The sequence below is a fragment of the Eleginops maclovinus genome, chromosome 4, assembly GCF_036324505.1.
Source record: "Eleginops maclovinus isolate JMC-PN-2008 ecotype Puerto Natales chromosome 4, JC_Emac_rtc_rv5, whole genome shotgun sequence".
Taxonomy (NCBI): Eukaryota; Metazoa; Chordata; class Actinopteri; order Perciformes; family Eleginopidae; genus Eleginops; species Eleginops maclovinus.
Window position 1 is genome coordinate 22,362,806 of NC_086352.1, and position 14,819 is coordinate 22,377,624.

General features: G+C 40.9%; 2 protein-coding genes across 3 annotated transcripts; one reads left to right on the plus strand and one right to left on the minus strand.

Annotated features, from left to right (window-relative positions):
* Window positions 1-768: 768 nt before the first annotated feature.
* On the minus strand, window positions 769-2,908 carry LOC134863081 (uncharacterized). Its single transcript, XM_063881352.1, has 3 exons — window positions 2,820-2,908; window positions 1,503-2,190; window positions 769-1,219 (listed from the first exon to the last, which is right to left on the minus strand). The coding sequence occupies exons 1-3, from the start codon at window positions 2,906-2,908 to the stop codon at window positions 893-895; spliced, it is 1,104 nt and encodes a 367-aa protein (XP_063737422.1). The 3' UTR covers window positions 769-892.
* A 129-nt stretch (window positions 2,909-3,037) lies between these two features.
* Window positions 3,038-11,077, plus strand: LOC134863483 (coiled-coil domain-containing protein 81-like). 2 transcript variants are annotated; one of them, XR_010165665.1, is made up of 16 exons: window positions 3,038-3,113; window positions 3,219-3,280; window positions 3,438-3,591; window positions 4,192-4,376; window positions 4,467-4,541; window positions 4,624-4,777; window positions 5,237-5,351; window positions 6,142-6,235; window positions 6,662-6,808; window positions 7,471-7,569; window positions 7,775-7,944; window positions 8,190-8,268; window positions 8,839-8,949; window positions 9,409-9,518; window positions 9,606-9,824; window positions 9,979-10,081. XR_010165665.1 is itself a non-coding variant. In XM_063882022.1 (16 exons), exons 1-16 carry the CDS (start codon window positions 3,038-3,040, stop codon window positions 10,115-10,117), a joined length of 1,896 nt encoding a protein of 631 aa, XP_063738092.1. In that variant the 3' UTR covers window positions 10,118-11,077. The 2 variants fall into 2 exon arrangements, 1 of the variants encoding a protein (XP_063738092.1); XM_063882022.1 differs by having other exon boundaries at window positions 9,606-9,731; window positions 9,979-11,077.
* The last annotated feature ends 3,742 nt before the right edge of the window (window positions 11,078-14,819 follow it).

Sequence of the window (14,819 nt, forward strand, 5' to 3'; positions counted from 1 at the left end):
GAAAATACAGATCGCTCCACCCCTTCTTATAAGGGGCCTCTGTAATCCTAGACCACACCAGTCTCTCATCTAAGTGCACACCAAGGTATTTGTAGGAGTGCACAACTTCCACATCAACTCCACAGATGAAAATCTTAGGTCAGATCTTACCAACATTTACCTGAAGATGTTTTTTGGGTACACCACTCAAAAAACTTGTCAAGCACCCTTTACTCTGTCTCCTGTTGCATGGCAGTACACCCCATGTTGACGGAGTTACATACTCTGATATATTAATATTGCTAATGTTTATACTCCATTTGATAATACATTCTGTGGTGCAGGGCTAATATGTCACATTCTAAACATTATATAGCCATATCCTATAAAGTCTTACTTCTGAAGTACTTCATGTTTGTTTTAAATCTTTTTAAGTTCAGGTTATTGTCACTTCCAACAAAAGCTGAAATCATACTGATAAATAAATATAGCTGAGTCTTAAAAAGGACCACATGAACAAAATACAAGGGCATTTTGGAAAAGCATGCAATTTAATGTGATAGACATTTTAATTTATATGCATACTATGTACATTTTATACAATTTATATACATCAAGCAGCATAAAATAAAACATTACAACATATTCTATGTAGTTTACATTCAGTATGGATAATGCTGTTTGTGGTGGAGATGGGCACAGCAGTGGAGGCAGAGGAGATGGGCACAGCAGTGGAGGCAGAGGAGATGGGCACAGCAGCCGAGACGGTGGTGATGGGCACAGCAGTGGAGGCAGAGGAGATGGGCACAGCAGTGGAGATGGGCACAGCAGTGGAGGCAGAGGAGATGGGCACAGCAGCCGAGACGGTGGTGATGGGCACAGCAGTGGGGGCAGAGGAGATGGCAGTCAGTCCTCAAAGATTATTTCGTATCTCCTCTCGTAACAGTGTGTACAGTTCAGCAGCATCAAACGCATCTTTAGGAGTGTCCCATCCATTTTCCTGCATCAGCAACACTGACAGATCAAAGACATCTTCATCACAAGGCAATTGACCCTTGGGTCTGCACTCCTCCTTGCAAAGGTCGATCTCCTCTTGATCAAACAACTTCAGTCTGTCCTCTCCACCAAAAATCTGTGGGGCTGTGTAGAGTAGGACTGGGCGACCCCCAGAGTCACCCCTGGATGGAACTGGTCTGATTCGATGAGAATTCCATGTCCGTACAACCTCGTCCAGCTCTTTCTGCAAGACAATGGATAGTGCTTAATTAGTCTACATGATCATCTGATTTTGTCAATGACGATACATCAAAATCATTTACTGTGTATTTTTACAGTATGACACATGAGCAGTGTTTTGATTACCTCCATGCAAAGTAGTAGCCAAGGGTTTTTTATGGCCTATATTGCCTGTGTGTGTGTGTGTGTGTGTGTGTGTGTGTGTGTGTGTGTGTGTGTGTGTGTGTGTGTGTGTGTGTGTGTGTGTGTGTGTGGAGAATTATTGTCTTGATGCACATATAGCCTACCTGAACTAGTTCGAGGAAGCAAAATTGCATGAGACTCTTATCCACAAAATCCCCGGAGAAGTGACCAGCATCTTGCACCGATTTGAAAAGGCTCATCCAAAATTGGACGCTCTGCTTTCGAAGGATACCCCACCAGGATTCGATGCGCTGATTTGCAGTGCTGCGGCCGTACAGGAAGCTCTTTTCGCCGGCAAATGCATCGCCGTGTTCTCTTCTTAGGAAGTTTTGCATGCCCTCAACGTGACCGTTCTCAGTGCCCCTGTCAGCTCGCAGCCGCTCTGGACAGCCCCCAACACGCTCAACACACTGGAGGTAGTAGGAAGCAATGACTTTGGGATCATTATTGGTGGTGTAAGCCTCCATCCATAAGACATAACGACTGTAGCCATCGATGCACCCGTTGATGCAAATCCCAAATGGCTTCAATTTGTCATATGAATCCATATGCCAAAGTGCATTAGGCCCGCGGGTTGTATACAGACGCCGCCTCAGACGATGCGCCCGTCTCATTTCTACCCCGTGTGGATCAAGTGCTTTGATGATCTGCCTTACTGTTTCTTGCGAGACTACCAATCCCCTCTGAACTGCTCGAAGGTGCAGCCAACGATACCGCTGCATCTGGTCATTTCCCCTCAGTTCCTCCTGCACGAAGGCTATCACTTGGTCTATGTCGGTCTGATTACGCCTCCTGAAAAGACCAAGTTTGCGACAACGCCTCTTTAACGTACGGATAGAAATAATAATATTGTGATTCTGCGCCAAGACACCAAGGATCTCCTTGTTATTTAACCCAATCCTGAAATAACACTCAATTAAGTCTTCCATTTCAGCAGCAAACCAAACACGAACCAGATCTGTTGTGAAGGACTAGTAGCCCACTTCCGCCGTTCCTGGCAGATTTCTGGCTTTTTTTCTCGAAAATTCAAAAAATAGTTTCTCTTCATGTGGCCCTAATACTCTTCCGTACAAAACTGCTTCGCGGCCCAGATGACTTTTTTTTTTCTTTTTTTTTTAAGTGCTCGCTCGTGCAGCCCCCCAAGAAATGCCGAAATGCTACCCACTTCGCACATCCCAAAACCACTACTGCTTACACCATTCTCCTTGGTTCAAAGCATATCGGGGCATCTGTTGGTTTCCCATTTAAATCTTATTGCTCTTATTCACTTTTTATTATTATTATTATTATTATTTTTTAAATAACCTATTTGTTTTAATATTTTGTTTAGAGGAATACATATTAATGTCCGGAACCTTAATGAATACGCACTTAGCTTCCAGGTGTCCAACATTATGATGATGAAACTTGAACTCACTAACACTTCCACTCCTTTTTTGGTGTCAGTCTCGGTGACTGACACCCACCGCTCTCTGGTAACCAGGACAGGTGCCTGCCCTCCGGGGGGCATTGCTACGGTGACCGCGGCTCTCACGGCGCGTCTTGGTATTTGGCAGTAGCAACCAAGCAGGTAGAAGACATTTATTTAAGGAACGTTTTAAACACTTATTGTCCTGAGGATTACAAAGATTTTAGAGATATGACTGACATACTTCGGCTGGTGTCAGAAATGGACGGGAGGACTATACCTACTCTGTCCCAGCTCTCCGAAAAAGGTTGGAAAATACGTTGAATTTATTTATGTTTACAATCGAAAGGTTCTTAATATATATGCATCTCAATGTTGCAATATCACCATAGGCTTATGTCTTTTTCTCCAGATATAAACTGTATTTGGGCTGATGTATCCACCTTCATTGAACATCAGCTGGCCATACATAAGGTTAACCTGTCTGTCTGTCTGTCTGTCTGTCTGTCTGTCTGTCTGTCTGTCTGTCTGTCTGTCTGTCTGTCTGTCTGTCTGTCTGTCTGTCTGTCTGTCTGTCTGTCTGTCTGTCTGTCTATCCATCTTTAATTGATTGTCAAATCCATTGTAACAGGGAGTTCACCTGGCAGGACTTGGCACCTTCACCTTCTCTCAGCAGAAGTTGGACATAGGGAACAAGTTCACAATGATCCAAAGACCCATCTTCCTCCTGGCTGGCAAACTAGTCCAGTCTCTGGGTTTAAAGCAGATCAGGCCACTGGCTGCAGGTGAGACTTACACATGGCTTCTGGGGATATGTTTCACAGAAAACTCATCTGAAAAAACTAAACAAAAAAGCAGTCCCATTGAACATCAAATCAGGAGATATATATATATATATATATATATATATATTTACAGTTTTTCTCTTTGCTGCTGATATCTAATACTGCATACATCACACACCTATCTGGATTTAGACACATTTTAATCAGAGGTCTGATGATCTGGTTGTTGTCAATTAAATCTGATCAAACTGCATGGACACAACACTGATAAAGCAAGATGAGATTGTTTCTTACTGTATGTTTTGTACTTGTCTCTTATTTTCTCATGGATTCAAATGTTATAGAGAAATGCTTGAAAATATAGCCATGTAAGCTTCATATAAAACTGGGAGAAAAAAGATATGCAGGGACATCATTTTGAAAATAACAATTACAGTGTAATAAAAGTATAATAAGGCTGTGTGTGTGTGTGTGTGTGTGTGTGTGTGTGTGTGTGTGTGTGTGTGTGTGTGTGTGTGTGTGTGTGTGTGTGTGTGTGTGTGTGCGCGCGCGCGTGCATTTGCGTGTGTGTGTGCGTGCGCGCGCGTGTGTGTCTTTCAGCAACACACCTACCAGTGGTGCAACTGAACTTTGCAGCTGTGTCACAAGAGACTCCTTTCAGTCGAGACATGGTGGAGGGATGCATTAGAGAAACTCTTCTTCTCCTCTTCAGAGCGTTGGCCTCTGAAAAAAATGTATTCCTCATATTCCAGGGAATTGGAGTTTTGTCCTTTAGGAACAACAAGGTGTCTCGTCTGCTCATATTGTAATTATTAGTCTGATACCATTACTACTGATTGTCTGTTAAATGTAATCTCATCTGATGTTATTCAAAGGTGAGAATGAAGTTCAACAGGGATTTTATTAATGCCATGGATGGAACTGGTCGCCTGCTGTTAGCCTTTAACAATGTGAGTATAAAAAAGTGTTTGCATGATACTGTATATAATGAATTAGTATTGATGCAGATTATCTGTACTTGTGTCCCTGCAGAGAGCAGTGGGGAGCAGTGTCTCTTTAATGTCTGGTGGCCTGTCCAGGCTCCAGAGGCCACAGTCTGCCAACCCTGTAACCCTGCCAACTGTCTGCTCTCCAGAGCCAGAGAAAAAGGCTGGTGACAAAACGCAAGACCAAAGGAATGCAGGAGGTGAAAGATGTTTTTCCACAAACCTGAACATTTAGGATTTGATTGCACTAAAAAAAGTATTGATTCAAATGCAAGCATCTTATCAACTTGCTGCAACTTAGCTGTTTGGAGGAGTAGTTTTGGTAATTTTGGGAAATAAATGCTTATTTGATTCCTTGAGGAATGGTGAATGAATATCTTTTAAATAATAAAGTACAGTTAATGGTCAATTACCTGTAGCTTAGCAAAATGACTGGAAGGAAGTGGAACAGTTAGCTAGCCTGGCTCTTGCATTTCTTAACTCAAAATATAAATGGCAAATCTAGTTTGTTTTGGTAACTAAAACCATTCTCTTTCAACAGAATGTATAGGAGGCATCAGGGGTTGAGCTACATGTTATTAATAATGGTAGATCAATAGCAATAAGAAGAGCAATATGAATTAGAAACAGTGAACTCAGAGTGTTGTGTGTCTCTACAGAAGTTCCCCAACAGAGAGAACCTAAATCCCATCAGCCTCTGCAGCCTGCCAAGATGAAAGCTGTTAGCCTGTCTGAAGAACTGAATCCACAAACCACCATGAAGTCCACAGAAAAGTAAAACACACACAAAGATTCAGATGGACAGGCACACACACTCTATGGAGAGGTTCAGTTTGCAGAGCTGTTGTCCGCCAGTGGATGAGTCCCTGTGAGCTGAGATCTCAGGGGTGGTCTCATATTGTTACTGACCTATGCAGCTTCAAGCTCCATCAATGATGCAAAACAACCCGCGGGCCAGATTCCTCTTCTGTCATCACCTTCTTGCACTGTCAGCACTTATACACTCACACAAAACACACATACACACGCGACACTGCACAGACCATGATCTGAAGATCCTCCATTTAGTTTCAATTGAATCTCCTGTTCCTTTTTTTTTTTCTTGTGGCAAGCTCACTGAGACCCTCTGTACATATATTATATATTCATCTTCATCTGACTGTTATTTTCACATATACAGTATACACATAAAGTATATGTTTATATATATATTATTTAGATATTTAAATTGTTATTCCTCGGGATTGTCAGTAGTATTTCAATCTCCCTGTCTTTATCTCACACAGAAGATTGACAATAAAGTTGACTTTTGACCAACAACTGTCAGCTGATTTGATGACTAATCCTCATACTGCTATCTTAAGAAACAGTTAGAGCCCATTTATAATAAAAACACATATCCATGGTGTTCTCATGAAAAACTAAAATATTAAAGTTTTCATTTTCAAGTTTCACACACTGGTAAGATAATACGCTTATAAAGTAACACCAATCTGCCCATGAAAGAGAGCTGTTCTCTTTGATGAAACATACACAGTGGTAAATAATCTGTTTCCAATCTCAGGCCCACTGACTCGGTCTCAATACGAGAAGTCACTCACAAACTGGATGACCCTCGTGTGACTGCAAACTGCTTTGGACACAGTCGTGCTGGACAGGTGAGTGTTAGGGCTCATGTATCTGTTTGTGTCTTTGGTAAGTGTATATGTAATCTGGCTTTTATATTGGTCCTTTATAATTAAGAGGTGGGTTGACTTCCTTAGTCCCTGGTCTAAGATTAAAGAAATGTTTTTATATGGAATTATGATAGCCTTTGAACCCAGTGTGTGCTCCAACAGGCTACAGGCAACAGTGCAACACGCACTGAGACCACGCACAGGAAAGCAGGGAAGGGAGGGAAAGAGAATTGCATTACATTCAAAATAAGTTGTAAACCTTTATTGCTTTTAGGGGAGCTCAGGTCAGAGTGCAGGGAGCTAAAGGGATGTCCATAAAATTATAATGCATATGCAAAAGCCTGAGAGGAAAATGTTTTGCATTACTGATTCATTGCAGTAATTTTAAGAACTGTATTATAATCGTAGGAGCTGTGCTACCTGTGCATGCAGCGTGCCCAAAGAAATGTTCCAGTGTACCTGAGGGAGCAGCAGCAAGCAGAGGAGAAAGCTCAGGAGAAGCTCTTACTGCTGAAAGAACAACAGAGAGACAGGCAGCACATGGACCAAGAACAGGTGTGTGTGTGTGTGTGTGTGTGTGTGTGTGTGTGTGTGTGTGTGTGTGTGTGTGTGTGTGTGTGTGTGTGTGTGTGTGTGTGTGTGTGTGTGTGTGTGTGTGTGTGTGTGTATGACAAATAGTGTGGTCAAACAAAAAATTGAGCTAAATGCTGATGCATGGTGACATCAACAGTTGTAATGGTAACAGTAAAGAGACCATTGGAAAAATACTTGAGAAAATACCATTCATACTATCTGCTATTGGTTACTGGATGTGATTTCTACAGTTAATTGTATTGGTTTTGTTTTTGGTTTCCAGTGAAGATAAAAAAGGGACTAGATAACTACAGACAGGATGTAGAAACAGTTTGTTCCATGGTCAGAGGCAGAAGTCAAACCATTATGTCAACAGAAAGACAGTAATACTAAAAATAAAACAAATCTTAAAAACTGAGGATTAAAGGATGGTTACAGACTGGTTGGGGCCAGAGAGCTGGGAACAGCACTGGGAGAGGTGTGGGACATGTGGGAAATGATAACTTAAAATGAAACAACTTGAAGTTCAACCATTTTTTGGTTCATTAAAACTGCTCTCCCTTGTGAATATATGTCTCTCAATGTATTTTCTCTTTCAGTCAACATGATAATACAAGGGTTGTCTTTGTTTGTGCATCTGGCAGGAGAAACTAAATGAGCAACATGAGCATGCAAAGCAGGTTGCTACATTCAACCTACAAATGTCAGAAAAGAAAGAGAAGAATTACTTTCCTCTCTTCCCTGTGAGTATAACCTGAACACTTAAGACTTGGCTCCTGCAGCAAACACTTGAGAAGCTAGTTTGTACTACAAACTAACAGAGAAGAGCAACTGTTGTACCTGCTCACAGTAAAGCAATCAGTCAATATTTGACCTTTTGCTGCAGCTCTGATACAAAAGTGAAAGAGTGTTATTACCATATCATTATTTTGGCATGCTTGTGTTTAGACTTCATTCGTCTTCCCATCACGGCCCTTCACTCCGACGCCGAGGATCCAGCAGCATCGCTACATGAACGAGCTTCAGGATCAGATAGTGACTCGCCGGAAACAGGAGTCCAGAGATCAGAAGAACCGTCTTCTCCTGGAGCATATGGATCAGGTCCAGCTGGTCCAGGAGTGAGTCTGTAACAGCAGTACTTCTCAGGCATTTCTAGTAATCTGTTGACGTAATTAGAGTCAGCACAAATTACGAGAACCAAGCATTATTGGGTTTTGTGTGTGTGTGTGTGTGTGTGTGTGTGTGTGTGTGTGTGTGTGTGTGTGTGTGTGTGTGTGTGTGTGTGTGTGTGTGTGTGCGTGCGTGCGTGCGCGTGCGTGCGTGCGTGTTTGTGTGTGTGTGTGTGTGTGTGTGTGTGTTTTAGGATGGCTTTGCAGAAGGCTCAGCAGCTTCAGCGGAAACATGAGAGAACAACAATTTACAAAAGGGCCCTTGACACTCAGGCAAGAAAATACTTCTCAAAGTTAACTTCTAGACATTTGCAAATGAAATGTTATTTTTATAGTTTACGCATTGTGGCACATTACCAGCAAAACATTCCAAGTAAGTAGGCACAAACAATGATTTGAGTTTGAGAAAGAAACAAAAAGTTATAAGTGGTCTTGAAGGTTTCAAGGTTTCAAGGTTTCAAGGTTGACAAAATTTCATCATGAAGCTGTCACCTATCCTTCAGTTAAAATCCCCAATGTATGCATTATATTAAACAAGATCTGGTAATTTGGTTGGATTTGACGAGAAAGAAGAAAGCATGGAATAAAAATAAATAGCTCTGGTTCTGAGCCACTATAAGAATGCAATGCTTTTTTTGCGACAGACCAAAACGATGCTTGTGTTTAGCAGGTGATGTGTACTTAAAAAGTCGGACTACAACAACAACATATTCACTTGGCTATGGTTTGACCTTGTGGGCCAGAGGGGAACAGCCACCAATCACATCTGACCCAGGAGGAGTTTTCTGCCATGGTCCCCTGCATGGTAATGTTTCAGCTGAAATGAGTGTTTCTGTCCTTTAGGTCAGGGATAGGAAGAGCTCAGACCCTCCAGAGTGCCAGGCTGACAACTCCGGTTTCAACCGCTGTGAGACAGCCACCAGCAACGCAGAGGGCCGAGAGAGGGCACAGAAGGTAAAATCTGTTTCTGATTGGTGCCACAAGCTTCAATCTGCAGTTGTTGCATCATGCAGATGGCAGAAATAACCAGTCATAGTTCTAAATGATAAGTCTCTGCATTTCCTAGTTTTTTTGCTGTTTGTGAGGAGTTACTTAGATATTTTACTTTAGTTAAAGTAGCACAATTAAAGGGTTGTATTACATATTATATTATTAGATTAATGTTACTAATGTGATAAGATGTAATTAGCAAGTTCATGTTGAAGCTGGTTAAGATGATTTAAACTTGTTTAGTAGTTTGGCTTAAAAAGGTTAAATGTTAATTTGCCAAATTAAGTCCAATGTTACTACTAGTACTAAGTTTCCTCCCACCCCTGTTTTTTAATCAATAGGTTTAAACATTCTCATGCATCTTACTGTAGGTTTCTTTTGTACATATTGAGAATGATGTGATGTTATTCCTCATACTTGCAGCTTTTCCGGATAAATTTCAGTACTGCCACTCAGCGGAAGAAGGAAGAACTACACAACCGCCAAGAACAGCTGCAGAAAGAGCGAGAAGTTCTCAAACACAACAAAATGGAGTGAGTAAAGTAAGAGGACAGAAATGTGTAACCAATAGGGGCACTGTGTAACCTATAGTATTCCTCTCTGGTTTGTTTCCTGTGCAGGCTAATATTGGACCACATTAATCGCTTTGAGAAGAGGCAGGATATCAGTAAATCACTGGGGGACGAGTGGAGTCGCAACACAAAACTGAAACACCAGCGAGAGGAGGAGGAAAGGCGCTTCCTGAGGTGTGTTTCAGTACAAGATACCACAGAAGCATTTTGACAAGTTATCTTCAATACATAGCTTAAAGTAGCTTGACAACATCCACACTTTGAAAGGTTAGGACCAAGGGCACACATTGCTTTGATTTTCACTGTATTCTCTACTGATGTTTGGCGATAACACCTGTCTGATTGGGATGTACAGTTCCCCACAACTGACTTACCTAAAAGATACATCTTCCTTTGCTTTTCCCTGTTTTTCTGTGGACAGGTCTGCTGGTCGGCTCCTGGTGGATAAGCTTGCAGAGTACAAGTGCTGCTGCCAGTGTAAGAGGAAGACAACCAACTGCGGAGAGACAAACATCTGGAAAGACTCTCATTACCTCTCCGGCTCACAGTTCATGATCTGATGAACTGTTGCACAGCAGCATGTGAACATCAATACCTCATGAATCTCAACACTTGTAACTCATCATGTGACTGTTACTAAAAATACTATTTAATTAGATTAGGTAGATAAATAATAAGTTAAGTGTGCAGTGTGAAGCTGGAGCATACTTGGCTGTTTTGGTGTGCAGTTTGCAGTATTGTTTGTGTTATCGTGAGATTTATTCCTTCTTTCTTTAATTAGTCTAGGGAGTTGACGTTTGTACTACTTTTATTTTTCCTAAAATATGGTTGTTGTTTTTTATTGGTACTGACCAAATAGCTAATCAATTTTTTCCAAAGTTTTTCAAATGCGCTTCAGTAACACTGCAATATTTAGGACTCATTTTGACTGCATTACATTAAAAAGGGCATCCTGACTCTTGCTTCCTCAAACAGACAAAGCCCAATTTGCCCAGGAAATAACATACAGGTCAGGGCTGCAGATAACTGCTCTTAGCAGGTAATGATAACAGCCCAGCAGAAGTGATTAAATAGTACAGAAGTGATTAAATACAATCCATTTAACATTTTCCTGCGTTTAACATACAAATGTTTGATGTTGCATTAAAGACAAAAACAGATTTGACTATATTTGACTGTAGTACTTATTTAGTTTTGTTAAATGTCCATGCAGCACCTTGGCACAGGGGGTAGAGAGACTCTCTGTGTTATACTTTGAAGCAGAGCTGTGCTAGAAATAACCCTGACAAGTGATAAGGGAAGTTTACAATGCTGCAGTACATACAGAGAAGAACATCACAGAAAGAACGATGATAAAACTATGATGCAAAAAGGGGGCCCCAAAAGGGCCCCACATTTGTGGGGACTGTGATGATAGAAGGAGGGAAACACAGAAATGTGTTCCTCCATTAATCATTTTAGGTAAGTAATATGGAAGAGAAAGTGAACGGACAAAAATAAATTAAGGATGGAATAAGATATGTAGCATTGATTTGTATAGATGATAAATGTGATCATGTGATATTTTTTCTGGCTTTAGTCCCAGTTCTCTGTGAAGCCAGATCTCCCTTAATGAGCCCATGGAGGCATTTTTGAAGTTCTTTGTACCAAAACATGTGCACCATTAAACACTCTTGCTGATTAATTTACTGACTGACAGACAGATTGTGTGTATGGACAAAGGCATGTGTAAACTGTATACTGCCTGGAAGTACACGCTGCATCTCAGAAGAAAGTTATGTGATTCAGAACAGGCTCCACCCTGAAACCCAGGCTTGGCTCTTTCATTTTACTATTTGCTTTTTGAACAAATTCTACTGCAACCCTAGTTCACGTCATAGGAGTTTGCAGGTTTTTTTTAAAGAGTTCAGTAATATTTTTACTGGCAGGCAGATTTATGTTGGCTCTTTGACAGTAAATGACTGAGCCTGGTTTCACCAAGATGTTCCCACCCTGCCCACAGGCCATCTCACATTGACCAGAGTATAATCCCCATGAACCATACACATCGTGAGAGCAAGTTGGGCTGCATTTTTGAATGACAACCAGTACATGATCAGTTGTTTACACTGCGAGAGAAGCTAATGGAGAATGACCCTGTGTACATGCTCTGTAAGAAAACTTGGCATGCATAAAGATTAGAGTTCAAATTAAATCAGCAGTGGACACAAGGGTTCTTGTATATTTCAGACACTATTACACTGAATGTTGTGTCATGCACTGTTTCAAAATATGATACTTTAGAGTTGCACTAGACATATTTTTATTTCAACAATGGATCAAATGATTGAGCTGCTGCTGTATATATGCTTTAGTATACATTTGCGGTCAACAGAAGGTTTTGCCTCCCAACTCACACCCTTTGTTAACGTACAAAACCACACTGAGCAGGTGAGTGCAGCCAGGTTAAACAACCACATACACGCCCACCATCAATAACACGTAAATAATAACACGTACTCAATAGAAAATACATAAACCTTAAATTTGGGCCGTTCAGGTGATCTTGAACAGTGCATATCTCACTGTAAGTGTTCCTTTACTATGAGTCAACTGCTAACTTTAGCAGTTTGCAAGAATAGAGTATGGAGCTAAAATCATTACCTAGCAAGCTACAACAGATGAAATCTGCCATCACAATGGACATTCGCCCACTTCAAATGAGACAAAGTTATGCTTTTTCTACTTCTGTCTGGAATTAAGGACCGTTTTTTCTTCAATTTTGTGTAACAGTTTTGAATTGACAACTTATCAAGCATTCCAATTCCTGCATTAGGTATAATATTCATGGGCAAATGTGTTAAAATGTTGTAAAATAAATAAATATATATCTTCACCTGAAACATCAGCATAGCTGTTAGAGCTATACAACTAAATGTGCAGGATCACAGCAGTTTAGTGATGAAACCTCCACCTTCAGGATGTTTTAAATCTGATTGATAACGAATGAGACAGTTGCAATCAAATGTTTCTCACTGACAATAAATCAAAATGACTCCAAACTGTTTGAAAGAATGAATGATGATAAAAACAAGAGCTGTTATTGATTAGGGAACCAAAAGCTGTTTCCTGCCATGAGACCAGTGCAGGCCAAATCCCAGATTCAGCCACACCTGCTCCCTCAAGCACATAACAGCATGTCTTACATACTGTATGAATATAATGCATACCCCACACACACGCACACACAAAACCAGGTGGCACCTCATGTTCACACACATCCTGACACAAATGTAGCCTCCTCCTATCCTGTTACTCTCTTCCGATCATAAAGTATATCCTAGATCCAAACACAGGCAGGCACACACACAGACTTCATTTCTTTTTATAAATTTCCACATTTAGCTTTTTCTCTGAACAGCTAAATGAACAACCTTTCTTTTCTTCACTTTTTTTGTTCTTTTGAAATGTGATTAATGTGCTTCTAGATTTCCTTCTTTGTTCCACCATCAATTCTCTGCATATTAATCCAATCTAACCTGCCTCGATCCTTTTGTGCTTGCCAGTCCCTGGTGTAGCTTGTATCTGTGGTTCCTGTCCACAGTAACACAACACACTAAAAAGAAACAAGACACAGCAGCTGCAGGGAGCCCTTGTCAGTACCATGGGGTGGACAGCATGGAAGTGCCAAAGCGTGTGTGTGATTTGTAGTAAAAGTTTGTACACTTTAGAGCGCACCATACAATGTTTCATTAGAAAATGTTCTCAAACAGTTGCTTCACAGCACTCTCATTAACACTTAACATAATATGTGCAATGTTAAGCATTCGTTAAATAAGTTCTTAATTGTATAAATCTAAGACTCTGGGTAGCAAGCCATTTTGCATTTTTATTTGTTGAACAAATGTGTCAGGGTTGTAGTAAAGGACCCAAATGCAGCGAAACAGGGGGATCCAGGTATTGGGGTTTAACAAAAGGCGAGCTTTATTTAACAACAGCTGTAACAACAAAACTCAAAAAACGGTGCGAGCAGGCACGATCATCAAAAGAAAAGTAGCAAACAAAAGCTCAATCCAACCAGAAAGACAGGAGGGCAGACGAGAGGAATCCAGACACGCAGACAGGACTGGGAAACAAACAGAACTGGACCACGAGACCCAGGGACAAACATGGGAATGACCGAACACCAGACAAAAGGGAAACAGGGACTAAATACACATGGGTAATCACAAGATGAGAGACAGCTGGAAGGGGGAGGAGAAACACAGGGGCAACAGGTGAACACAATGACAGAATCAGCCACAGGAGGGAAACGCAGACAGGAAGTGAAGCTTAACATGAAACAAGAGGGAAAACATTTCAAAATAAAAAACACAACAGTAAGACATGACAGACACGAAACAAGGATCATGACAAAATGCCTTTAAAACTGTACTTCAAACTGAAAAATGTCCCATATTTATGTTGTGTTTCTTTGTTATTGTATACATATGTGCATCTGTATGTTATTTTTGTGAGTTTCTAGGAATACAGACCTTTCCCATGCCTGTTTATGGTCACACTATGCTAGCAGGGTCACTGTAGACATGGGAAGAAGCAGCGTGAGTGAGGGATGTATAGAAACAGAGGGGGAAATGTTGCCTGCCGTATAGTTGTCATTAGTCACTTATTTAAATTCCACATAATATAAACTACATTTAAAGTAAAACTGGTTGTCATAAACACAACCATTTTTTGAAGAAAGCAAACAAGCTTTACCGCCAGTAGTGATTAGGCCACCTGGAGTGGGTTAACTGTCATGAATTAACTGAGTGTCAAATTGCCTTATGCTACTATATAACAGGTCTCGAAATATATCTTCTCTATATCCCCTCATTGAGTCAATGTGTTAGCTTGTAACTGGCAGAAATGGCACAGCATTAGGGGTTGCACATGAAATTATATCTACTAATTTTTGGTAGATACCCATAAACATGTACTCACAATTTGAGTCAGTAACAGTAAATGGCATTCAGGACGGTCCTGTCATCACTTTTTGATCAATTTCAGTTCATTCTGTCTGATCCCTATGCACTTGTTCGTGGTCCTTTAATAACTGAGAAACAGAGTGTCCTGATGTTATGAAAGAACATGTCCCACTGCAGCTTTAGGTCAGTCTGGCAGCACAATCCGAAAAAAAAAAGTTTTATGCAACAATTTGGCAGATAACACAGGGAGGTGCCTCAAGAGACTATAGTTTGATCCAGCTCACGGGTTTGGGTATAGATAATGCGGCATTGTGTG

Bases quoted from the DNA above. Each gene is read 5' to 3' on its own strand.
- LOC134863483 (XM_063882022.1), top strand. From the start codon at position 3,038: ATGACTGACATACTTCGGCTGGTGTCAGAAATGGACGGGAGGACTATA. The intron at 3,114-3,218 runs GTTGGAAAATAC...CTTTTTCTCCAG, and splicing joins GTCCCAGCTCTCCGAAAAAG to ATATAAACTGTATTTGGGCT. The intron at 3,281-3,437 runs GTTAACCTGTCT...CCATTGTAACAG, and splicing joins ATCAGCTGGCCATACATAAG to GGAGTTCACCTGGCAGGACT.
- LOC134863081 (XM_063881352.1), bottom strand. From the start codon at position 2,908: ATGCCCCCCGGAGGGCAGGCACCTGTCCTGGTTACCAGAGAGCGGTGG. The intron at 2,191-2,819 runs GTTAGTGAGTTC...TGGTCTTTTCAG, and splicing joins ACCAAAAAAGGAGTGGAAGT to GAGGCGTAATCAGACCGACA. The intron at 1,220-1,502 runs GTAGGCTATATG...ATTGTCTTGCAG, and splicing joins GCTTCCTCGAACTAGTTCAG to AAAGAGCTGGACGAGGTTGT.